This window comes from Rhipicephalus sanguineus, chromosome 2, assembly GCF_013339695.2.
Source record: "Rhipicephalus sanguineus isolate Rsan-2018 chromosome 2, BIME_Rsan_1.4, whole genome shotgun sequence".
Lineage (NCBI taxonomy): Eukaryota > Metazoa > Arthropoda > Arachnida > Ixodida > Ixodidae > Rhipicephalus > Rhipicephalus sanguineus.
This window is the reverse complement of record NC_051177.1, coordinates 75791827-75816873: the sequence shown is the minus strand read 5'-3', so window position 1 is coordinate 75816873 and position 25047 is coordinate 75791827. Positions and strand designations below refer to the sequence as shown.

The window sequence follows — 25047 nt, the reverse complement described above, 5'->3', positions numbered from 1 at the left end:
TTTCAATGAAACACTTTATTGAATACGCATGTATTCACTGTCGTTATTCGCCCTCGTCAGGCGAATAAAAACAGTGAACGAAACAGTGAAAATGGTGGGAGGGGAGGGGAGGGCGCTTGCTCGGTCATTGGCGCATATTTCTAATCTCCTGAAAAAGTGAGGGGCCGCTTGCTCAGGAAGGGGCTCTTGCTCGGTATTTTATAGTAATGAGCTTTGCTCAAATTTCACACTAGTATCGTAATGTTTTGTGATTTTTTTTATGTACGATATACTATATATGTATCCAGTAAAGAATTCTATAGACATTGAGTGGAATACCTTGAGTGGGTTCAGCAGTGGTTTGACTCGCATATTTATGTTAAAAGAGTATCATGCATGATCCAGTTAATGGTAAGGAACACATCCTCTTATAGCTCTGGTGAATGCATATTTTGAACCAGAATGGAACCTTTTTTTCCTTTTACCTGTTATAGAAACACCAAGCTTTATCGATGCATATTGTTTATATTTTTGCAGATCTGCAAGTGTCGTATGTTGCCATCACATACCTCTGGAGCCCAAGGCATATTGGAAAACAAGCAAGGATAAAGTTTGCCACAATTTGAAGAGCATGGTTTTCACCAAATGGGCCTTACGTTGAAAAGTTCTTACCAGTTATTGGTTCTATGTTATTATATAGCAAGCAAAGCAAGCATAGAGATATTGCAGGCTGTTGAATTCAGAGCAATCCAGGAAGGCCAGCAGGCGACATGAAGGGAATAACTTGTGTCTCAACATAAAGGAAGTAGTGCACCCTGAATTCTTTCTTCCCATGAAAATGGTGATCCAAAAGTTCTGTCAGCACACCCCAAAAAGTGTACACGAAAGTAAGTGGCTAGGGGGGTCAGATACGGCAAGAAATATATTGATGATGGTTGATACACTTCACTGTTAATGTTGTTGTTGCTACCACGGCTGCAATTGTCGTTGTTTGTGTTGTGTAACTTCGAGACTGAGTTAATAAGAACTTAGAGACAATAAGGCCAAGGAAGGTATAGGGGATGTTATTTGTAGTAATTAGGATATAAATGTGAAGAAAGTAAAGTGGACGAAAAGATAACTTGCCGCTGGCAGGAACCAAACCTGTGACCTTCGAATAACGCGTCCGATGCTCTACCACTGAGCTACGGTGGCGGTCATCCTCCCGTCCACATTATGGGGTATATATGTGCACTTAAATCTAGGAGTGTTAGCGCCAATCGCAGCCTTGGCGGCGAGTGTGGAACACTCTTTTTTGGCCTGTTGGCGTCACATAGCCCGTGACCTTTTTACGAGCTGGCAGCTGACCAATAATCCCTCGCATGCTACCTGAAGGCATGAAGTCTGCAAGACTTGATGAGACTGAGTATATGACTACCTGTGAGCATTGCTTAATAATGGTTCTTTAATGTTATTGAGGCGTTCACATCAAGGAAATAGTGCACCATGAGTTCTTTCTTCCAAAGAAAACAGTGATCTAAATGTTCTGTCAGGACACCCGAAAACGTCTATGCGAGAGTAAGTGGGGAGGAGGGTCAGAATTGGGAAGCAGCAGATTGGTGCTTGATACACTTCTTGTTGTTACAGCGAAAGCTGTTATGAGATCATTTCACCGGCCGTTTTTGGCGCCGTAGTTGTCCGCCGCCGCCGCCGCCGGTGTCCGTAACCAGTATCGATCGAAATAAGAAAAAAAACGAAATAAGAAAAAAATTCCAGGATGGAACGAGGTTCAAACCTGGGCCCTCTGCGTGGGAGCCCAGTATTCAACCTCTGAGCCATGCCGGTGCTTGAAACTGCTTTGCAAAAAAGGTCCTATACAGGCTTCATGTCGGGAAGGAACCACATTAGCATATGCAATATAGCATGGTAGAAGAGTAAAATAAGCGCCAAGCATCGCACAATGCGAATTGCGCGAGTAGGTTGTGAAATGCTTCCAACCCATTACAAAGATCTCTGCCATAATTCTTCGTCGTCATCAGGCACAGCATCAACAAAGTGCGCATAATGCCTTACATGCGTTTAGCAGGTACCACGGATCTCCGTAAAATGAAGAAAAATGGCACAGTGCCTGCTGCTCTACTTCTCAAAAATTAGAATATTTAGAGCGTAGTCGGTTCCTCGCAAGTGCACTTGTATTGGTTGCCAAGGAAGCCTATAAGCACAGATCCATTTCCTCGGGGTCTCAGTAAAATTACAATGCTTTATAGTGTAGTGGGTTCCTCGCAAGTGCACTTGGATTGGTTGCCAAGGAAGCCCATGAGCGCATGATCCATTTCCTCGGGGTCTCAGTAAGTTCTCCCCCCCCCCCCCGTCACTCTCCCACGTCAACGTATGTTGTTATACAGCGTGACGGGAGTGGGAAATAGCGAGCGGGCGTCACCCAATGCAAATTACATAACTGGTGGGCCGTTTAAAGCTTCCGACCCATTACAAAGGGCTGAGACATAATTCTTCATCGTCATCAGTCGTCGCGTCAACAAAGTGCACATAATGCCTTACAGACGTGTAGCTGGTGCCTCGCTTCTCCGCAGAATGACGAATAATGGCTTAGTAGGTGCTTCCCAACTTCACAAAAATTGTGATTTATGGCGTAGTGGGTACGTTTCTAGTGTACTTGTATTGTAGCCCCAAGAGAGCTTAACAGGCTCTAGAAACGCCGCTCTTCCAGCTCTCGCTGTGACTGTGCTGCGGTTTCATCGCAGGCCTGGCGTTTTTTTTTTTTTTTTTTTTTTGCCACTGCAATTGTTGTGTGAATTGTGTACCTCAGAGTCAGAGTATGACTGCCTGCGAGGACTATTTAATAAAGGTTATTTAATGTTATCAAAGCACTTAGTTGTCACTGCAGAGAGAGCATTTGTCAATGAAATGTTATTTGAGGTAAAAGCTAATTAGGTGCAGTAATTAACCAATAATTTGCTTATTGAACTGTCAGCTGTCAAAACATCACTCTAGGGTTTCAGAACAGCAAGTGCAAACATATGTTGAACTTTCTGCACTAACATAAAATTTAGAGGCATCAAACTCAGCATAGCACACCTCATATGGTGGGCCTTGCAGGAGTAATTAAGGCATTGTACACTAGATTAACTGATAGTGACTGCAGGGTAATTTATTTCTACAATGTCGTCTAAATAAAAATATTAAAGAGTATGTGCACGAAAGAAAAATTCCTGACCCCCTTTCAATTATTAATCATCATTCTGCCTTTCTGGCCACCGTAGTGCCGTGAGCACAAGACACGAACAGTGAGCATAAGACCCTATCCTATTGCTCTTGCTTTGTGCGTGACAAAAAGCCAGCACATGCAAAGTGCTTTGGTGCCCCTTTTGGGAAACTTTCTTGTGTATATTGTTATTCATACTATTAGAATGTGTTCTTTCAGCATCATTATGTTTTTGTGTGAGGTATTGTAAAAAAACTTTAATAAGTGTATTTGAATGTTCATTTGTGTTGTCAACATTGCCTAAAAATGTAGCAACTTCTTTGTCTTTGTTTAGCGATATGCTAAAAAAAGCAGGTGAATATTGGGACATATTTTGATGTTCCAGCTAATATAATGATTTACGAATGTATACATATAATTTTACATAATGATATGACTAATACATACCTGTTTGGTTATGTTGTACTTCACGGTTGCTGCGTACTACCATTCATTGCATATTTATGCAGCAGTCCCAGCAGTTGGCGATGTTTTACTGTAATCATTGAGAAATATGCATGGTGCGCGCATAACCTTTGTGCACTGTTTCAGTCTCTACGGCATGCCCAGGCAGGAGGGGGGGTTTCTTTTTCACCAAGCTTTATTCCGCAGAATTCTTAGACAGCTTTGTTGTACTTCGTGTTCTGCAACTAGATAGAATAAAATAACCCTCTAGAATGTTACCTAAACAATGTTTAGATGCTTGGAAAAAGAAATGGCAATTTGGGAACATCACATAGCATATGGGAGAGAATCTTTTTCACTTTCAGACATGGCGTTACAGCACTTGAACGGGTGGTGCCACCAAATTTCTGGCTTGCGCGTTCTTTGTTGCCAACATTTCTTATTGCTTTACGAAGTATAATAAAAGCTCCAATACTCATGTATTCCGGCTAGATAATTTGATATCACCTTAATTTTACGAACGACTTTCAGTTTATGTTCCTGGGCGCCAAGTTGGACAGTGACGTCACTGTGTAGGAAGCTTGAACATGTGGGCCCACAGAGCTTTGACGCACGCAGTGCTGCCGCGTCTGCACTCACACACACAAGCGAGCAACCGTCTGAATGCATTCAGAACTCGCTGAAATTTTCAAATAGAGAATATTAGCATGTACGGAATTCCGGTATACGCAGATATCTTTGCGGAGTACCGGGTTACAGGACGATGGTACTGACATCTTGTGACGCTTCGGGCAATGACAACTATAGGTGCGTTTATGCGTTTTTGCCGAGTGACCGTAGCAAAAAAATGTTTAAAAAGGCAACGCATTTAGAATTACGTCGCTGCCAAAAATTTACTCCAGTAGAGAAGTGGAATACATTAGATTACTTCAACAGCAATTCAGTGCTTGCCTGGTTCATCTTAGCAGCGCCAGGCCCCACCTATCCAGTCTCACGTTTACGGTAACCCGGTATGCTAAAGCAAAGAGGTGTGCGAGCAGATTAAAATTCTCTAAAGTTCCCTTCGCAGGTTTGCTTGACGATGCAAAGCATTTTGCTAATTGCGAGCAAGTTTGGCTGCTTCAGCAACACGCTGAGAAAAAATGAGTGTAGGTTCGCAGCTGATGCTCGCTTGGCTTGCCTGGTGCAAAGGAGCTGTAGGTCACCGCTCATTGCACGCCACTCTAATGTGGTCTGACATCACGAATACTTTAGTTACACTTCCTACACACTCGCCACGGTGGTCTAGTAGTTATGGTGCTTGACTTCTGACCGACCCGCAGGTTGCGGGATCGAATCCCGGCCGTGGTGGGCTTATTTTCGATGGAGGCGTAAATGCTTGAGGCCCGTGTGGTTAGATTTAGGAGCACGTGAAATAACCCCAAGTGGTCAAAACTTCCGGAGCCCTCCACTACGGCGTCTCTCATAATCATATCGGGGTTTTGGGACGGTAAACCCCAACTATTATTATTATTACACTTCCCTACACAATGACATCAGTGTCAGTCGCACTAGGAAGGGGTCTCGATCGGGAGGACGAGCATTCAGGCACACTTTGGAAGCGAATTGAAATATATTCTAAACGTTTTCTGTGTCTAGCACTTCGTGCTGAGTGTCCTTGCGTACAGAGAAAGCCTACAGCCGGCTTTTTATAGCCTCAAAACTAGGTGGCACCACCTCATTAAAGAGTGTGCTCCCTGTAAACATGTCAAGCAGTTAATATTTCTGCATGATAATTTGTAATGAGTGCATCACAAGAAGTATCTTCTATGTGCTGCAGCTTGATGCAGTTTCATTAATTTTTTTAAAGAGTAATGAAACCTATTCTTAGTTTTAATTTTGCAAACTGTAATGATGCACATGTGGCAGAGGATGGCAAATGGTTAGGCGGAGCTATGAAATTAAAAAATTTGTCTGCAAAAATGGTGCCAGGTCACACAGGAGAAGATGTGTTGCACCTTATTGGGAGAGGCCTTTAACCTGTGATGGGCATAAGATAGGCTTTTGATGGTTATTATCACATCATTGATATTTGACTCAATATTCAAAGACAGTTTCTTGCCTTATTCGAGTCATATCCAACATTTTCAATATTCGCACATCCCTGCTAAAATGTGGTTTTGTGTTCCACTTGTGGCCATTTGCTTTTTTCATACACTTTAATTTATTTATCATTTTCATTGTTTGAGTTATTTAAACCGAGTAATTAGCATGTGCTTTACTAGGTTTTCATTGTCTGTTGCCTTGATATGATTTGTGTTTATATGAGGGGAGGGGTTGAAATGCATTGCAAGTTACAAGTGATTAAGTATAGGTTACTTGCCATAATAATTTTTCAGATTAAGAAATCAGAAAATTTTTCCAAATGTTGCAGACATAGCTAGACAATATGTATCGATGTAGAGGTATTTTGAGAAGATGACAAAATCAACAAGTGATTCCTTGTCTGATTATATCTGATTTCTCTTTCAGTATCAACTGAATAAACACAACTGATTCATTGAAGTCTCTCCTACAAGTAAAAGTGATTTATCCTTTATTTCTTTGTGCAGAAATATGGCATTCCTTCTGTCCAACAGCAGTTAAGGTTGAGAAGTCTACAGTGGCTGGTCAAGGTAAGAAGTTTAGGCACAGCCATCTCCATTCACTGCTAATTTTGCCACTGTGAGACTACAAGGCTGTCTTATTTGAAATTGCGTATCGTGGTTGTCGTGTTCCAGGGCTTCCGGGTATGAAGACTCCAACAGTACTCAAACATGCTTTATTCCCATGCCAGCAACATAACGATAACCAAGAGTGCCGAAGGAAAAATGCCCCCGCCCAGCCGCGTGCCAAGCACTTTTATTCACGTCGTGGGTGAGGGTGTTGCGATATGGGCCGCATGACAGAGTATCGCACAAGCACATGTGTACAGATATGCGACATCCCCCCCACAGTTATTTTTTATTCCCAAGCATTATCCAAAAAGTTTACGGCACAAAGCGATCAGGTGGGCGACGCTGTCTCTGCGGGTAGCGACGTTCGCTAGGAGCGTTTGATGTGTCCGCCGGTTCACTTTGTGCGGTGGGCGAGCTCTCGATGTCATGTGATGAGTCGCAGGCCGGGACCTGTGCGGGAACTTCTTGCCACCTTTCACTAAAGGGTAGCTCGAACTCCGCGGCGATGCCGGTGTTATCATTGCAAATGTGATTTTGGTGACGCACCCACTGGAACACACCACGTGGAGTCACTATACTTAACCGATATGACACTGGTCCCGTACGGGCAAGAACTGTTGCACACAGCCACTTTGGTCCCGATCGGAAATTGCGCACACAAACGGCATCACCAACAGCGAATACGTTGTCGCGACATGGGTGACACCTTGTCCGGTGAAACTGGTACTGGCGCACTCTGCTCTCGACCGCTGGTCGTATGAGGTCTAGTCTGGTCCGCAGGCGTCTCCCTTGGAGCAAAGTGGAAGGGGCCTCCCCTGTCGTAGCATGAGGCGTATTACGATACGCCAGAAGGAAGGCGGCTAACTCCTCACTGGTGCTCCTAGGACTGGTCTTGCGGAGCACTGACTTCAAAGTCTGAACAAAACATTCGGCCAGTCCGTTGCTACTTGCGTGATACAGTGCGGTTCTTACGTGCCGAATGCCCCTGTGCTTGAGGTAGGCTTGGAGCTCTGCAGAAATGAACTGGCTTCCGTTGTCAGACACGAGTGTTTCTGGAAATCCAAATCTGCAGAAAAGTTCATGAATGCAAGCAAGGGTTGCTTCTGAAGTAGTAGTGGTCATGGGACATACTTCTAGCCACTTGGAATGGGCGTCGACTACTACTAAGCATGATATACCCTTTATTGGACCTGCAAAGTCCATGTGTAGGCGTTGCCAAGGACGCGTCGGCCAGGACCATGGATGGAGTGGCGCTTTCACTGGCAAACTGCGTGTCTCTGCGCATGCGTGACAAGAGCCAACACATCTCTCTATGTCATGATCAATATTTGGCCACCACACATAGCTTCTTGCAAGCTCTTTCGTGCACACCACTCCCGGATGGTCCTCATGTAATTCATCTAGGACAAATTTACGGATTTTTTCTGGTACCACCACACACATTCCCAGCATGACACAACCCTGATATAAAGAAAGCTCTAGTTTCCTGCAGAAAAATGGTTTCAGGTTCGCAGATACGTTAGCAGGCCAGCCTGACAAGATGTACTGCATTACTTGACGGAACACTGGATCCCGTGCAGTTTCTTCTGCGATCTGTTTACTGCAGACGGGCATGCTGTTCAAACGCAAAACCAGAAAATTTTGTTTCGCCCCGTCTGTTCCCGTTTGCTGGATTGGAAGGCGCGATAAGCAATCAGCGTCCACGTTCTGCGCCGAAGGGCGATACTACAACGGAAAAGAATATGCAGAAAGCGTGACTGCTCAGCGTTGCAGTCTGGCAGCTGCGATGGCAGGAATGCCTGTTTTTGGGCCAAATATCGTCTCCAGTGGCTTGTGATCTGTGAGCAACACAAACTTCCATGCGTAAACGTAGTAATGGAACTTCTTGACTCCAAAAACAAGCACTAATGCTTCTTTCTCCAATTGACTGTAACCTTGTTCAGCTTTTGTTAACGTTCGTGAAGCATAGGCTATTGGATGAACTTGGCGTTGAAAAACTTGTGACAAAACTGCGCCTATTCCTTAGGAAGAAGCATCGCATGACAACTGCAATGGCAAACTGGAATCATAGTGAATCAGAATAAGCTTTGACGATAGCAGTTTTTTTACTTGCGCAAACGTACTTTGACAAGCAGCGTTCCATTGCCAAGGTTCATCCTTACTCAAGAGCTTGTCGTAACTTATTTTTAGCGCACACTGACACACGGACACAGAAAAGAAGGGGACACCACCAGCGCTGGTGGTGTCCCCTTCTCAGCGCTGGTGGTGTCCCCTTAGTGTCCCCTTCACCAGCGCGGGTGGTGTCCCCTTCTTTTCTGTGTCCGTGTGTCAGTGTGCGCTAAAAATAAGTTACGATGCACTCATACCAACTAGCTCGTCTTTCAGTATTACCTCAAGAGCTTGTTCAACAGAAAGAGTACGGATGAGAGATTCGGAACAAACTTTCCATAGTAATTTATGAGTCCTAACACTGACTGCAGCTGCTGTTTGTCTGTTGGAGCTGGTGCATTTGCAATTGCGACCAACATTTCATCCGTCGGGCGAACACCGTCTCTTGTGATGACGTGACCCAAGTACTGCAGTTCATTGCGAAAAAAATCGCATTTCCAAGGTTTGACGCGAAATCCACGTTCTAATAGCCGCTTCAGCACAGCTTCCAGGTTGGGCAAGTGTTCTGCTTCTGTATGGCCTGTGATCAGTATGTCATCGAGATAACAAGTTACGCCGTTTAGTCCTTTCAGCGCGTTATCTATAATACGCTGAAATATTGCGGGAGCTGATGAAATGCCAAACGGTAGGTGGTTGACCAGAAACAGACCCTTGTGTGAGTTCAGTGTAAGGTAGTGTTTGGATTCGTCGTCCATTTCGACCATACGCTCTGCTTAGGTCAATCTCTGAAAAATGTTGTCCGCCTGCCAGCGCGGCAAATAGCTCGTCCGCTTTCAGCAGCAGATACCTCTCGATGTCCAATATCGGGTTTAGCATGACTTTGAAATCACCGCACATTCTGACTGAACCATCGCGTTTAACAACTGGCACGACAGGCATTGCGTACGGGCTTGTGGTTATGGGTGTAATTATCCCTAGCTCTTGCAGCTTCGACAATTCCTACTCGAAAGCAGTTTTTAGAGCGAAAGGCACGCTTCTGGCTTTGAAAAATCTTGGCTTCGCGTCACCCCTTAAAAAAAGGGTAGCCTTTTCTCCCTTTATTGTGCCGAGTTCGTCCTTGAACAGGTCGTGATAGCCGTTTAGCAAGGACTCTAGTTTAGGCGATCTGTCAGAGCCATTTGTATTTCCCACCTGCATGTGGTGAAGACCTTGTATTTGCATCCAGTCCAGCTGGAGGTGTTGTAGCCAACTGTGCCCCAGCAGTGGCTGGCCGTCCTGGCGGAGCACGTACAAAGGCGACTGTTGGCGCTGCGCGTTGTACTGGACTGCAACGAATGCTACTCCGCAGCGCTTCAGGGGTTCATTTGTGTAGGTTCTCAAGGTGAGACTTGTCCTGCGCAAATGAGCACTGGGAAAAAGAGAACGGAACTGTGAGACAGACATAACGGATACAGCAGCTCCTGTATCGAGTTCCATGTTCACTGGTACATCGTCAATAGCGACCTCGACCAGGATTGGTTTTTGTCTTGCGTCTGCAGCAGGTTTCACACTCTTCAAATTCTTGCGTGGCAGTGACAAGGTACTAACATGCCGTTTATTTTTACTTATCGATTCCTTTAACTGTCTGCTCTGGCAAGCACTCTTGATGTGGCCCATTTTGTTGCAATGAAAACATTTGGCATTCGCATACGGACAAGAGCTGGTGGTGTGTTTCCCCGATCCGCAGCGATAGCATGAGGTAGAAGCTTCCCCAGTGCTTTTAACTTTGTGCACCTGAAATTCTTGCTGTGCTGTTGAGCGCATAGCAGGTGCACTTTGAATCGCAGCTTCAATGGCTATTGCACGATCAACTGCTGTCTGAAACTTTAACTGATTGTCTTCTGCAAATAAACTTTGTTGTATGTCAGCCCGGAGCAAACCACAAACAAATCTGTCCCTTAACGCTTGATCCAGAAAAGTACCGTACTCACAAGCTTGCGCGAGTCTACGCAGCTCTGCGGCATACTGAATAATAGTCTCTTGCGGTAGTTGTGAGCGGCGATGAAATGTGGCTCTTTCGCCGATAATGGACAGTTTAGGAACAAAGTGGTTTCGCAGTAAGCTTAGAAGTTCTTCAAAAGACTTCTTAGCGGGAGTCTCAGGAGACGTTAACGACTTCAACAATGCGTATGTCTTCGGTCCTATAGACTTATCAAGGTATCAGCCTTCTGGTCCTCCGAGACTTTGTTAGCTCGCAAAAATGCTTGGAGGCATTCATAACTAGCCCAATCTGCTGAAGATTCATCGAAGGGTTCTACTTGCCCCAAGTGCGCCGACATCGTCTTGCAGACTTGTCTTCTTGTGGCAGTCCACCAGGGTCCCAAGAACCTCGTCACCAAGAACTATGTCGGGTGACAGGGCTTCCGGGTATGAAGACGCCGACAGTACTCAAACCTGCTTTATTCGCATGCCAGCAACATAACGATAACCAAGAGTGCCGAAGGAAAAATGCCCCCGCCCAGCCGCACGCCAAGCGCTTTTATTTTACGTGGGCGAGGTTGTTGCAATATGGGCCATGTGACAGAGTATCGCACAAGCACACGTGTACAGATATGCGACAATGGTCTACCTAGACGAGTGACCATATCACTTCTGCTCTGACAGCTTCTCGAGGAGTTGCTAACGAATCGCCTGCGTAATCACTGTGGTGAACGTCTATTTCAGTGCTCTTTGGGCTAACTAAAAATCTGAATAATATACCCTATCAGGTCTGTCACCCTATCCAGTGTTTTGGTGCGGGGTGCTCTCTTGAGAAGTCGCATGAAATCACATCACTGAGTAGGCCTTTGTACGTGTATGTGTGAATTGTTGTTTTGCGCCTATTTTGAATAGGCATATTTATGCAGTATGCTGCATGTAACTCTCATGCATTCAAAGTGTCACCAGGTCATCTTGTGTGCGGAACAGATGTGTAACATCAGAGAATCTTTCATCATTATCAGATAGATTTCAGAGATTTTTTTTTAATGGAGTTTCCATTGTCTTTCTGTCATCTTGTTCATAATTATTCCTTGATATGAAGGCAATGCAAGGGTGTGCTGCTGTGTGAACCATGCCCTAAAAAGAAAGCTGCATATGTGATGGTCATGTTAAATGCTGAATGTTTATTCTCTCTGGGGAATATCGTTCTTATTCTTGTGGGTTTTTCTTCTTTTTTCTTTTTTTCAAATTCACTGCTACCTGTGTGAACACTACTCCAAGTTATGTAGTGCTGCTAAGCTTTAGGATACAGGTTTAATTCCTGGCCATGGAAGCCACACTGAAATGATGGCAAATCGCAAGCACACCCAAGCATTCAGATTTACGAGTGCATTAAAGAGCACCTAATCTTTCCTTTACATATAAGAGGGCATGTTTTGCACGTCCAATCATTGTGTAATTACATATTAATATACAGAGCTTATGAAAAAGGTTGATGAGCTATGAATGACATGATCATCTTTAGCACCAGAGTGTATTCTTTCTAGTTTTGTTTGACTCGTCGTAACTGCATTTTTGTTCTAAAATATAGCAAGTGATATTCAGGGGACTCGTATTCTTTTTTCCGTGCAGTAGAGAGGCATTCCAGCTGTCCAGCAACTCTTCAGGATGACAACTCACAGCAGGCACAGCTGAGCCACTCTTCCTTCTGTGACTCGGAGACCGAAAGACTATCTGATAGTGAAGTACATCAAAAGATCCACTCAAGCAAGCGACAGTTTCAGTGCCACTTGTGCCCTAAAAGCTTCTCATTGGCTTGTCATCTCAGGCAACACATTTACACCCATACAGGCGAGCGACCATACCCGTGTCCTTCGTGTGATAAGGCCTTCTTGAAAAAATGTAATCTTACAAAACACCAACATGTCCACACAGGCGAGCGACCATTTAAGTGTGATTACTGCCCTCAAGCGTTCCTGTGGAAGAACAATCTTAAGGAACACCTGCGCACTCACACTGGTGAACGTCCATTTCAGTGCTCCATCTGCTCAAAAAGTTTCTCGCAGACATCCCACCTATCAACTCACCTACGTGACCACGCAGGGGAGCGACCGTACAGCTGCACTGTCTGCCCCAAGTCTTTTGTGCGCAAAGGTCACTTGAAAAGACATGAAATCACACAACACCGAGTAGGTCACCAGCCACGTTATGTGTGAATTGTTATTGCATCCGTATTTCAATTTTGCATATACCGGGTGTCCCAGCTCTCTTTAGCCAATGGTTAAATACAATATTAGAGGCAGGCGAGTGAAATCGGTTGCAAATTACTGACAATCACCTTGCGCACTAGAGACAACTTTTTGTTTGGTAATTAACTAATTTGTAAATTAGGATTGTTTAACTCAATTGCTAAATATTGACTTTAGGCAAGAAATGCGACTTGCAAAGTTCGAGAGCGTCTTCAGAAACCCCAATTGCATTATTTGCGAGAAAGAAAGTCTCACGTATCCCATTTTTTCCAAACTGCAAAGAAAGCCCGCGAAATACAAAAAGAAGCGCAGTCGCGCGCCACGAAAATGCTGCCCTCAGCCGTGGTTTGAGCGAACGAAATCAGCTGCGGCCGGGACTCGCTGGCTCCGTTGCAGCGGTAGGCCGATAAGTCGGCGGTGGTTTCTTGGCCCGTTGCCAGCCAGTTGGCGTGCGTGACGGTGCAAGTTGTAGCAAGCGCGGGCCAAGAAGCCACCGTTAACTTATCGGCCTACCGATGCAACGGAGACAGCGAGTCCCGGCCGCAGCTGATTTCGTTCGCTCAAACCACGGCTGAGGGCAGCATTTTCACGACGCGCAAATGCGCTAGTCATGTGGTTCTTTTTGTATTTCGCGGGCTTTCTTTGCAGCTTGGAAAAAATGGTGTACGTGAGGCTTTCTTTGTCGCAAATAATGCAATTGTGGTTTCTGAAGACGCTCTCGAACTTTGCAAGCAGCATTTCTTGCCTACAGTCAACATTTAGCAATTTAGTGAAATAATCCTAATTAACAAATTAGTTCATTACCAAACACAAAATTGTCTGTAGTGCGCAAGGTGGCTGTCAGCAATTTGCAACTGATTTCACTCGCCTGCCTCTAATATTGCATTTTTTAACCCTTGGCTAAAGATAGCTGGGACACCCTGTATATGCTGCATGTTGTTCTGGTGGGTCTGACTGCCACCACGTGCTCTTATATGTGTAATGGACGAGATGTTGAGACTTTTGCTTGTAAGGAGATACCATTGCCTTAACTCTTTCTCTACCGTAGACGCGCTGCGCTTCTCCATACAAACATAGGGCAAGCTCTTGAGAAGGAACTGCAATTCTGTTGCTAACCAGGTCACTCAGGAAAAATATAATAGGGAACTGTGCATGCTAGTAGAAAGCATGTCTAAGATGGTCAAATGGGTCTTGCATTGCAGTCATGCAGGGAAGTTAGTCGCAAGCCCTTCTTACTTTCTCAAGCTTTCATCGGAATTTTAAGACAGTCTTGAGTAAGCCTGCCTTCCCTATCCAGCTGTTTTTGCAAAAATCTTTGTTCAAGTGGAAGTACCTTCAGAAAAGTTATTTGCTTTGAAGGCATTTTGTAATATTCTCTTTAAGCAGCTGACAGGGAATACAGATTTTTGTCATTCCAGAAACTTTATTGTAGCAGTGTTTGTGTGGCAGGGTGTGACTGTACAAGGTTTGTTATATCTGTTCTTTTTCTTTTTTTTGTTGAATGCCATTCGTATAGTGCTGTAAAATGTTTTTCTCAAATATGTGTGCGGTTTTCTTTCCCCTGATGCCACAATGTAATGCCTAGCTGATACATCATGTTCTAACGCCTTATTCTTGATGATCCATTTTACCTGTTCCAATTTTTTTATTTCTCTACTTCTTTTTGTTGCTACTCTATTGCCCCAATACTGTTTCTTTTACTTGTTATCCATCGAAATCATTTTTTCTGCAGCTGTTTACACTACTGTTCTTTTGCAGTGTAATACCTTTCTGTTTACCATGTACTTGGCACATTACTAATCCTTTAGTACATAATAAATTCTGAGTCTGGTTTCCTGTAGAATGTCACAATATGTGGCATATGGGTCGCAATGTGCTTTGTAATGCAGAACTTCCAGTGTACTTCGCAGGACGTTCCAGGATAACTTTTGGTTGAAGGGACAGTTGTTGCAATATGATTTCAGTGCACTGTAATCTCTGTGCACTATACATTCAAGTGTATGCTTTGTAAAGTTAGAAGTGCCCACCCTTCAATAATGCCATCAAGAAGACTTGTACATACAGCAGTGATCTCCTCAGTAATATGTAAGATTCAGCAAATATTAGGCATCTCACTTAGACATGTTGATGTATTTTATAAATGGTGCCTGATTAAAGATCCTTGTGAATAACAAATGTTCATGTGCATGTGCATGAAAAATAAATGCATATCACACAGTACATAATGATCTTGAGCATTGCAAACTTTCTTAATTTTTTGTTGTATATGTGCAGAACTTGTATGTACATGCCTTGTGAACAATCTAAAGAGAATGCTATGCATAAATAAAACAGAGCTAGTTTTCAAGCTTTCTTAACAATGCGAGACACCTGTGCCTGTCTCCTGTCACCTTTCCACCCCTCGTCATGTGAATGAACTGCACTGCATTTTCTTTATAATGTCCTGGTGTGATAAGCTCCTATAGTAGCCATCGAAACGTATGATAAGTTTGATGTGGAGGTCATAACCAAGTGCTTCCACGTACGGAACAGTGCTCTATAAAAATCCAACTTATTGTGTTCCAATCAGTCATTCTTTGCTAAGCAAATTAAACTGCTGTGCAAGAGCAGTCTTGAGTGCTCAACAGCAACTGATGGAGTGTATCATACGAGACTGATAATCTGTCTAACCTAAAGTTACCCATTTGCACGCAAGCGTCATTTGTTCCCTCGGAGTTTCTCACAGAGGTCACACTGAACGCACACCTGTGCAGTATTCAGCAGTCTTTTGACAAACCTTCGTTCTATTGATCAATGCAAGTGATAGAAAGAAAAAAATTATTATTATTCTTTCCTTGTGGTGTCTGCATCAGTATCCTCATCGATGCAACACGTTCTTCTTGCTCTTCGCAGAGTTGGCACTTCCCCATATACTTTTGTTCCAACTCTAAGAGCCATCCTGATAACTGATCCTGATAATTAGCATCCATGTTCTCACTTCTTTTGCATTTACTTTTAATTGAAGCCTCTCCTACAAATAAAATGTGATTGTTTCCCTTTTTTTCTTTGTGCAGAAATATGGCATTCCATCTGTCCAACAACAGTTAAGGTTGAGAAGTCTACAGTGGCTGCTCAAGGTAAGAAGTTTGGGCACAGCCATCTCTATTCACTGCTAATTTTGTCACTATGAGACTACAAGGCTGTCTGACTTGAAATTGCGTAGCATGGTCTACCTAGACGAGCGACCATATCACTTGTGCTCTCACAGCTTCTCAAGGAGTTGCTAACAAATCACCTCCATAATCACTGCGGTGAACATCTGTGTTGGTGCTCCTAGTGCTCACTAAAATTCTGAATAATACACCTTATCAGCTCTCTCACCCTATCCAGTGTTTTGGTGCGGGGTGCTCTCTTGAGAAGTCGCATGAAATCACATCACTAAGTAGGTCTCCATACATGTATGTGTGAATTGTTGTTTCGTGCCTATTTTGAATAGGCATATTTATGCGGTATGCTGCATCTAACTCTGGTGCATTCAGAAGTGTCACCAGGTAATCGTGTATGCAGAACAGATGTGAAACTTCAGAGTATCTTTCATCATTATCAGACAGATTTCAGAGATTTTTTTTAATGGAGTTTCCGTTGTCTCTCTGTCATCTTGTTCATAATTATTCCTTGATATGAAGACAATTTGCAAGGGTGCGCTGCTGTGTGAACCATGCCTTAAAAAAAGAAAAAGCTGCGTATGTGATGGTCATGTTAAATGCTGAATGTTTATTCTCTCTGGGGAATATCGTTCTTATTCTTGTGGGGTTTTTTTTCTTTTTTCTTTTTTTCAAATTTACTGCTACCTGTGTGAACACTTCTCCAAGTTATGTAGTGCTGCTAAGATTTAGGATACAGGTTTAATTCCTGGCCATGGAAGCCACACTGAAATGATGGCAAATCACAAGCACACCATTTGTGGGCATGTTTTGCACATCCTATCATTGTGTAATTACATATTAATATACATAGCTTATGAAAAAGGTTGATGAGCTATGAATGACATGATCATCTTTTTATTCTTTCTAGTTTTGTTTGACCCATCGTAACTACATTTTTGTTCTAAAATATAGCAAGTGATATTCAGGGGACTCGTCTTCTTTTTTCCGTGCAGTAGAGAGGCATTCCAGCTGTGCAGCAGCTCTTGAGGATGACAACTCACAGCAGGCACAGCTGAGCCACTCTTCCTTCTGTGACTCGGAGACCGAAAGACTATCTGATAGTGAAGTACATCAAAAGATCCACTCAAGCAAGCAACAGTTTCAATGCCACTTGTGCCCTCAAAGCTTCTCATCGGCTTGCCATCTCAGGCAACACATGTACACCCCACACAGGCGAGCGACCATACCCGTGTCCTTCCTGTGATAAGGCCGTCTCGAAAAAATCTGATCTTACAAAACACCAACGTGTCCACACAGGCGAGCGACCATTTAAGTGTGATTACTGCCCTCAAGCGTTCCTGTGGAAGAGCAATCTTACAGAACACCTGCGCACTCACACTGGTGAACGTCCATTTAAGTGCTCCCTCTGCTCAAAAAGTTTCTCGCAGACATCCCACCTCTCAACTCACCTACGTGACCACGCAGGGGAGCGACCGTACAGCTGCACTGTCTGCCCCAAGTCTTTTGTGCGCAAAGGTCACTTGAAAAGACATGAAATCACACAACACCGAGTAGGTCACCAGCCACGTTATGTGTGAATTGTTATTGCATCCGTATTTCAATTTTGCATATACCGGGTGTCCCAGCTCTCTTTAGCCAATGGTTAAAAAATACAATATTAGAGGCAGGCGAGTGAAATCGGTTGCAAATTACTGACAGTCACCTTGTGCACTAGAGACAATTCTTTGTTTGGTAATTAACTAATTTGTTAATTAAGATTATTTAACTAAATTGCTAAATGTTGACTTTAGGCAAGAAATGCGAGTTCCAAAGTTCGAGAGCATCTTCAGAAACTGCATTATTTGCGGGAAAGAAAGTCTCACGTATACCATTTTTTCCAAGCTGCGAAAAAAGCCCGCAAAATACAAAAAGAAGCGCAGTCGCGCGCCACGAAAATGCTGCCCTCAGCCGTGGTTTGAGCGAACGAAATCAGCTGCGGCCGGGACTCGCTGGCTCTGTTGCAGCGGTAGGCCGATAAGTCGGCGGTGGTTTCTTGGCCCGTTGCCAGCCAGTTGGCGTGCGTGACGGTGCAAGTTGTAGCGAGCGCGGGCCAAGAAGCCACCGTTAACATATCGGCCTACTCCTGCGACGGAGACGACTGCAGCTGGTTTCGTTTGTTCAAACCACGGCTGAGGGCAGCATTTTCGCAACGCGCAAATGCGCTAGTCACGTGGTTCTTTTTGTATTTCGCGGGCTTTCTTCGCAGCTTGGAAAAAATGGTGTACGTGAGGCTTTCCTTTCTCGCAAATAATGCAGTTGGGGTTTCTGAAGACATTCTCGAACTTTGGAAGCAGCATTTCTTGCCTAAATACAATATTTAGCAATTTGTTTAAATAATCCTAATTAACAAATTAGTTAATTACAAAACAAAAAATTGTCTGTAGTGTGCAAGGTGGCTGTCAGCAATTTACAACTGGTTTCACTCGCCTGCCTCTAATGTTGCATTTTTTAACCCTTGGCTAATAGCTGGGACACCCTGTATATGCTGCATGTTGTTCTGGTGGGTCTGACTGCCCCCATGTGCTCTTATATGTGTAATGGACGAGCTGTTGAGACTTTTCCTTGTAAGGAGATACCATTGCCTTAACTCTTCCTCTACCGTAGACGCGCTGCGCTTCTCCATACAAACATAGGGCAAGCTGTTGAGAATGAACTGCAATTCTGTTGCTAACCAGGTCACTCAGGAAATATATAATAGGGAAGTGTGCATGCAAGTAGAAAGCATGTCTAAGATGGCGAAATGGGTCTTGCATTGCAGTCATGCAGGGAAGTTAGTCGCAAGCCCTTCTTACTTTCTCAAGCTTTCATTGGAATTTTAAGACAGTCTTGAGTAAGCGTGCCTTCCCTATCCGGCTGTTTTTGCAAAAATCTTTGCTGAAGTGGAAGTACCTTCAGAAAACTTATTTGCTTTGAAGGCATTTTGTAATATTCTCTTTAAGCAGCTGACAGGGAATACATATTTTTGTCATCCCTGAAACTTTACTGTCGCAGTGTTTGTGTGGCAGGGTGTGACTGTACAAGGTTTGTTATATCTGTTCTTCATTTTATTCTTTTTGTTGAGTGCCATTAGTAGAGTGCTGTAAAATGTTTTTCTCAAATATGTGTGCGGTTTTCTTTCCCCTGATGCCACAATGTAATGCCTAGCTGATACATCATGTTCTAACGCCTTATTCTTGATGATCCATTTTACCTGTTCCAATTTTTTTATTTCTCTACTTCTTTTTGTTGCTACTCTATTGCCCCAATACTGTTTCTTTTACTTGTTATCCATCGAAATCGTTTTTCTGCAGCTGTTTACACTACAGTTCTTTTGCACTGTAATACCTTTCTGTTTACCATGTACTTGGCACATTACTTATCCTTTAGTACATAATAAATTCATAGTCTGGTTTCCTGTAGAGTGTCACAATATGTGGCATATGGGTCGCAATGTGCTTTGTAATGCAGAACTTCCAGTGTACTTCGCAGGACGTTCCAGGATAGCTTTTGGTTCAACGGACATTTGTTGCAATATGATTTCAGTGCACTGTAATCCCTGTGTGCTATAACTTCAAGTGTATGCTTTGCAAACATAGAAGGGCCCGTTCTTCAATTATGCCACCAAGAAGACTTGTATGTGCAGTTGTGATCTCCTCAGTAATATGTAATATTCAGCAAATATTAGGCATCTCACTTAGACATGTTGATGTATTTTATAAATGGTGCCTGATTAAAGATCCTTGTGAATAACAAATGTTCATGTGCATAAAAAAGAAATGCACATCACATAGTACAGTAATGATCTTGTGCATTGCAAACTTTAATTTTTCGTTGTATATATGCAGATTTTGTATGTACATGCCTTGTGAACAATCTAAAGAGAATGCTATGCATAAATAAAACAGAGCTAGTTTTCAAGCTTTCTCAACAATGCGAGACACCTCTGCCTGTCTCCTGTCACCTTTCCGCCCATCCTCATGTGAATGAACTGCACTGCATTTTCTTTATAATGTCCTGGTGTGATAAGCTCCTATAGTGACCATCGAAACGTATGATAAGTTTGATGTGGAGGTCATAACCAAGTGCTTCCACGTATGGAACTGTGCTCTATAAAAATCCACCTTATTGTGTTTCAATCAGTCATTCTTTGCTAAGCAAATTAAACTGCTGTGCAAGAGCAGTCTTGAGTGCTCAACAGCAACTGATGGAGTGTATCATACGAGACTGATAATCTGTCTAACCTAAAGTTACCCATTTGCACGCAAGCGTCATTTGTTCCCTCGGAGTTTCTCACAGAGGTCACACTGAACGCACACGTGTGCACTATTCGGCAGTCTTCTGACAAACCTTCGTTCCATTGATCAATGCAAGTGATAGAAAGAAAAAAATAATTATTATTCTTTCCTTGTGGTGTCTGCATCAGTATCCTCGTCATTGTAACACGTTCTTCTTGCTCTCCGCAGAGTTGGCACTTCCCCATATACTTTTGTTCCAACTCTAAGAGCCATCCTGATAACTGATCCTGATAATTAGCATGCATGTTCTCACTTCTTTTGCATTTCCTTTTAATTGAAGTCTCTCCTACAAGTAAAAACTGATTTTATCCTTTTTTTCTTTGTGCAGAAATATGGCATTCCATCTGTCCAACAGCAGTTAAGGTTGAGAAGTCTACAGTGGCTGCTCAAGGTAAGAAGTTTGCGCACAGCTATCTCTATTCACAGCTAATTTTGTCACTATGAGACTACAAGGCTGTCTGAATTGAAATTGCGTAGCATGGTCTACCTAGACGAGTGACCATATCACTTGTGCTCTCACAGCTTCTCAAGGAGTTGCTAACAAATCACCTCCATAATCACTGCGGTGAACATCTGTGTTGGTGCTCCTAGTGCTCACTAAAATTCTGAATAATACACCTTATCAGCTCTCTCACCCTATCCAGTGTTTTGGTGCAGGGTGCTCTCTTGAGAAGTCGCATGAAATCACATCACTGAGTAGGTCTCCATACATGTATGTGTGAATTGTTGTTTTGTGCCTATTTTGAATAGGCATATTTATGCGGTATGCTGCATGTAACTCTGGTGCATTCAAAAGTGTCACCGTGTAATCTTGTATGCAGAACAGATGTGAAACTTCAGAGAATCTTTCATCATTATCACACAGACTTCAGAGACTTTTTTTCATGGGGTTTCCATTGTCTTTCCGTCATCTTGTTCATAAGTATTCCTTGTTATGAAGGCAATGCAAGGGTGTGCTGCTATGTGAGCTGTGCCTTAAAAAGAAGCTGTGTGTATGTGATGGTCATGTTAAATGCTGAATGTTTATTCTCTCTGGGGAATATCGTTCTTATTCTTGTGGGTTTTTTTTTCTTTTTTCTTTTTTTCAAATTTACTGCTACTACCTGTGTGAACACTTCTCCAAGTTATGTAGTGCTGCTAAGCTTTAGGATACAGGTTTAATTCCTGGCCATGGAAACCTCACTGAAATGATGGCAAATCGCAAGCACACCCAAGCATTCAGATTTACGAGTGCATTTAAGAGCACCTAATCTTTCCTTTACATATTTGTGGGCATGTTTTGCACATCCTATCATTGTGTAATTACATATTAATATACATAGCTTATGAAAAAGGTTGATGAGCTCTGAATGACATGATCATCTTTTTATTCTTTCTAGTTTCGTTTGAGCCGTCGTAACTGCATTTTTGTTCTAAAATATAGCAAGTGATATTCAGGGGACTCGTATTCTTTTTTCCGTGCAGTAGAGAGGGATTCCAGCTGTCCAGCAACTCTTCAGGATGACAGCTTACAGCAGGCACAGCTGAGCCACTCTTGCTTCTGTGACTCGGAGACTGAAAGACTATCTGATAGTGAAGTACATCAAAAGATCCACTCAAGCAAGCAGCAGTTTCAATGCCACTTGTGCCCTCAAAGCTTCTCATCGGCTTGTCATCTCAGGCAACACATTTACACCCATACAGGCGAGCGACCATACCCGTGTCCTTCGTGTGATAAGGCCTTCTTGAAAAAATGTGATCTTACAAAACACCAACATGTCCACACAGGCGAGCGACCATTTAAGTGTGATTACTGTCCTCAAGCGTTCCTGTGGAAGAACAATCTTAAGGAACACCTGCGAACTCACACTGGTGAACGTCCATTTCAGTGCTCCATCTGCTCAAAAAGTTTCTCGCAGGCATCCAACCTATCAACTCACCTGCGTGACCACGCAGGGGAGCGACCGTACAGCTGCACTGTGTGCTCCAAGTCTTTTGTGCGCAAAAGTAACTTGAAAAGACACATGAAATCTCACAACGCCGAGTAGGTCACCAGCCACGTTATGTGTGAATTGCATTATATGCGAGAAAGAAAGTCTGACGTATACCATTTTTTCCAAGCTGCGAAGAAAGCCCGCGAAATACAAAAAGAAGCGCAATCGGGCGCCACGAAAATGCTGCCCTCAGCCTTGGTTTGAGCGAACGAAATCATCTGCGGCCGGGACTCTCTGGCTCCGTTGCAGTGGTAGGCCGATAAGTCGGCAGTGGTTTCTTGGCCCGTTGCCAGCCAGTTGGCGTGCGTGATGGTGCAAGTTGTAGTGAGCGCGGGCCAAGAAGCCACCGTTAACTTATCGGCCTACTGCTGCAGCGGAGATGGCGAGTTCCGGCCGCAGCTGATTTCGTTCGCTCAAGCCACGGTCGAGGGCAGCATTTTTGCGGCGCGCGAATGCGCTAGTCACGTGGTTCTTTTTGTATTTCGCGGGCTTCCTTTGCAGCTTGGAAAAAATGGTGTTCGTGAGGCTTTCTTTATCGCAAATATTGCAATTGGGGTTTCTGAAGATGCTCTCGAACTTTGCAAGCAGCATTTCTTGCCTAAAGTCAGTATTTAGCAGTTTAGGGAAATAATCCTATTTAACAAATTAGTTCATTACCAAACAAAAAATTGTCTGTAGTGCGCAAGGTGGCTGTCAGCAATTTGCAACTGATCTCACTCGCCTGCCTCTAATATTATATTTTTTAACCCTTGGCTACATATAGCTGGGACACCCTGTATATGCTGCATGTTGTTCTGGTGGGTCTGACTGCCCCCATGTGCTTTTATATGTGTAATGGACGAGCTGTTGAGACTTTTCCTTGTAAGGAGATACCATTGCCTTAACTCTTTCTCTACCGTAGACGCGCTGCGCTTGTCCATACAAACATAGGGCAAACTGTTGAGAATGAACTGCGATTCTGTTGCTAACCTGGTTACTCAGGAAAAATATAATTGGGAAGCGTGCATGCTAGTAGAAAGCATGTCTAAGATGGCGAAATGGGTCTTGCAATGCAGTCATGCAGGGAAGTTAGTCGCAAGCCCTTCTTACTTTCTCAAGCTTTCATCGGAATTTTAAGACAGTCTTGAGTAAGCGTGCCTTCCCTATCCGGCTGTTCTTGCAAAAATCTTTGTTGAAGTGGAAGTACCTTCAGAAAAGTTATTTGCTTTGAAGGCATTTTGTAATATTCTCTTTAAGCAGCTGACAGGGAATACAGATTTTTGTCATTCCAGAAACTTTATTGTAGCAGTGTTTGTGTGGCAGGGTGTGACTGTACAAGGTTTGTTATATCTGTTCTTTTTCTTTTTTTTGTTGAATGCCATTCGTATAGTGCTGTAAAATGTTTTTCTCAAATATGTGTGCGGTTTTCTTTCCCCTGATGCCACAATGTAATGCCTAGCTGATACATCATGTTCTAACGCCTTCTTATTCTTGATGATCCATTTTACCTGTTACAATTTTTTTTATTTCTCTACTTTTTTTTGTTGCTACTCTATTGCCCCGATACTGTTTCTTTTACTTGTTATCATCCATCGAAATCGTTTTTTCTGCAGCTGTTTACACTAGAGTTATTTTGCACTGTAATACCTTTCTGTTTACCATGCACTTGCCGCATTACTAAACCTTTAGTACATAATAAATTCTGAGTATGGTTTCCTGTAGAATGTCACAATATGTGGCATATGGGTCGCAATGTGCTTTGTAATGCAGAACTTCCAGTGGACTTTGCAGAACGTTCCAGGATAGCTTTTGGTTGAAGGGACATTTGTTGCAATATAATTTCAGTGCTCTGTAATCATTGTGTGCTATTCGTACAAGTGTATGCTTTGTAAAGTTAGAAGTGCCCAGCTTTCAATAATGCCATCAAGAAGACTTGTACATACAGCAGTGATCTCCTCAGTAATATGTAATATTCAGCAAATATTAGGCATCTCAATAAGACACATTGATGTATTTCATAAACGCTGCCTAATTGAAGATTCTTGTGAATAACAAATGTTCATGTGCATAAAAAAGATATGCATATCACAGAGTACAGTACGGACCTTGTGCATTGCAAACTTTCTTTTTTTTTTTTGTATATATGCAGAACTTGTATGTACATGCCTTGTGAACAAGCTAAAGAGAATGCTGTGCATCAATAAAATAGAGCTGGTTTTTAAGCTTTCTCCTCAATGTGAAACTCTTGTGCCTTTCTCCTGTTGCCTTTCCACCCCTCCTCATGTGAATGAACTGCACTGCATTTTCTTTATAATGTCCTGTTGTGATAAGCTCCTATAGTACCCATCGAAACATATGATAAGTTTGATGTGGAGGTCATAACCAAGTGCTTCCACGTATGGAACGGTGCTCTATAAAAATCCAAGTTATTGTGTTCCAATCAGTCGTTCTTTGATAAGCAAATTAAACTGCAGTGCAAGAGCAGTCTTGAGTGCTCAAAAGCAACTGATTGAGTGTATTATATGAGACTGATAATGTGTCTAACCTAATGTCACCCACTTACATGCAAGTGCCATTTGTTCCCTTGGAGTATCTCACAGAGGTCACACTGAACGCACACGTGTGCAGTATTCGGCAGTCTTCTGACAAACCTGCGTTATACTTATCAATGCAACTGATAGAAAGAAAAAAATAATTATTATTCTTTCCTTCTGGTGTCTGCATCAGTATCCTCATCATTGTAACACGTTCTTCATGCTCTTCGCAGAGTTGGCACTTCCCCATATACTTTTGTTCCAACTCTAAGAGCCATCCTGATAACTGATCCTGATAATTAGCATGTATGTTCTCACTTCTTTTGCATTTCCTTTTAATTGAAGTCTCTCCTACAAGTAAAAACTGATTTTATCCTTTATTTCTTTGTGCAGAAATATGCCATTCCATCTGTCCAACAACAGTTAAGGTTGAGAAGTCTACAGTGGCTGCTCAAGGTAAGAAG

General features: G+C 43.1%; 1 protein-coding gene across 1 annotated transcript; it reads left to right on the top strand.

Annotated features, from left to right (window-relative positions):
• Positions 1 to 6152: 6152 nt before the first annotated feature.
• On the top strand, positions 6153 to 24280 carry LOC119381672 (zinc finger protein 84-like; the record flags this gene model as incomplete). Its single annotated transcript, XM_037649444.2, has 3 exons — positions 6153 to 6279; positions 20426 to 20488; positions 21565 to 24280. Coding segments are annotated over 3 exons (750 nt in total), but the record flags the coding sequence as incomplete, so codon positions are not given.
• Between the last annotated feature and the right edge of the window lie 767 nt (positions 24281 to 25047).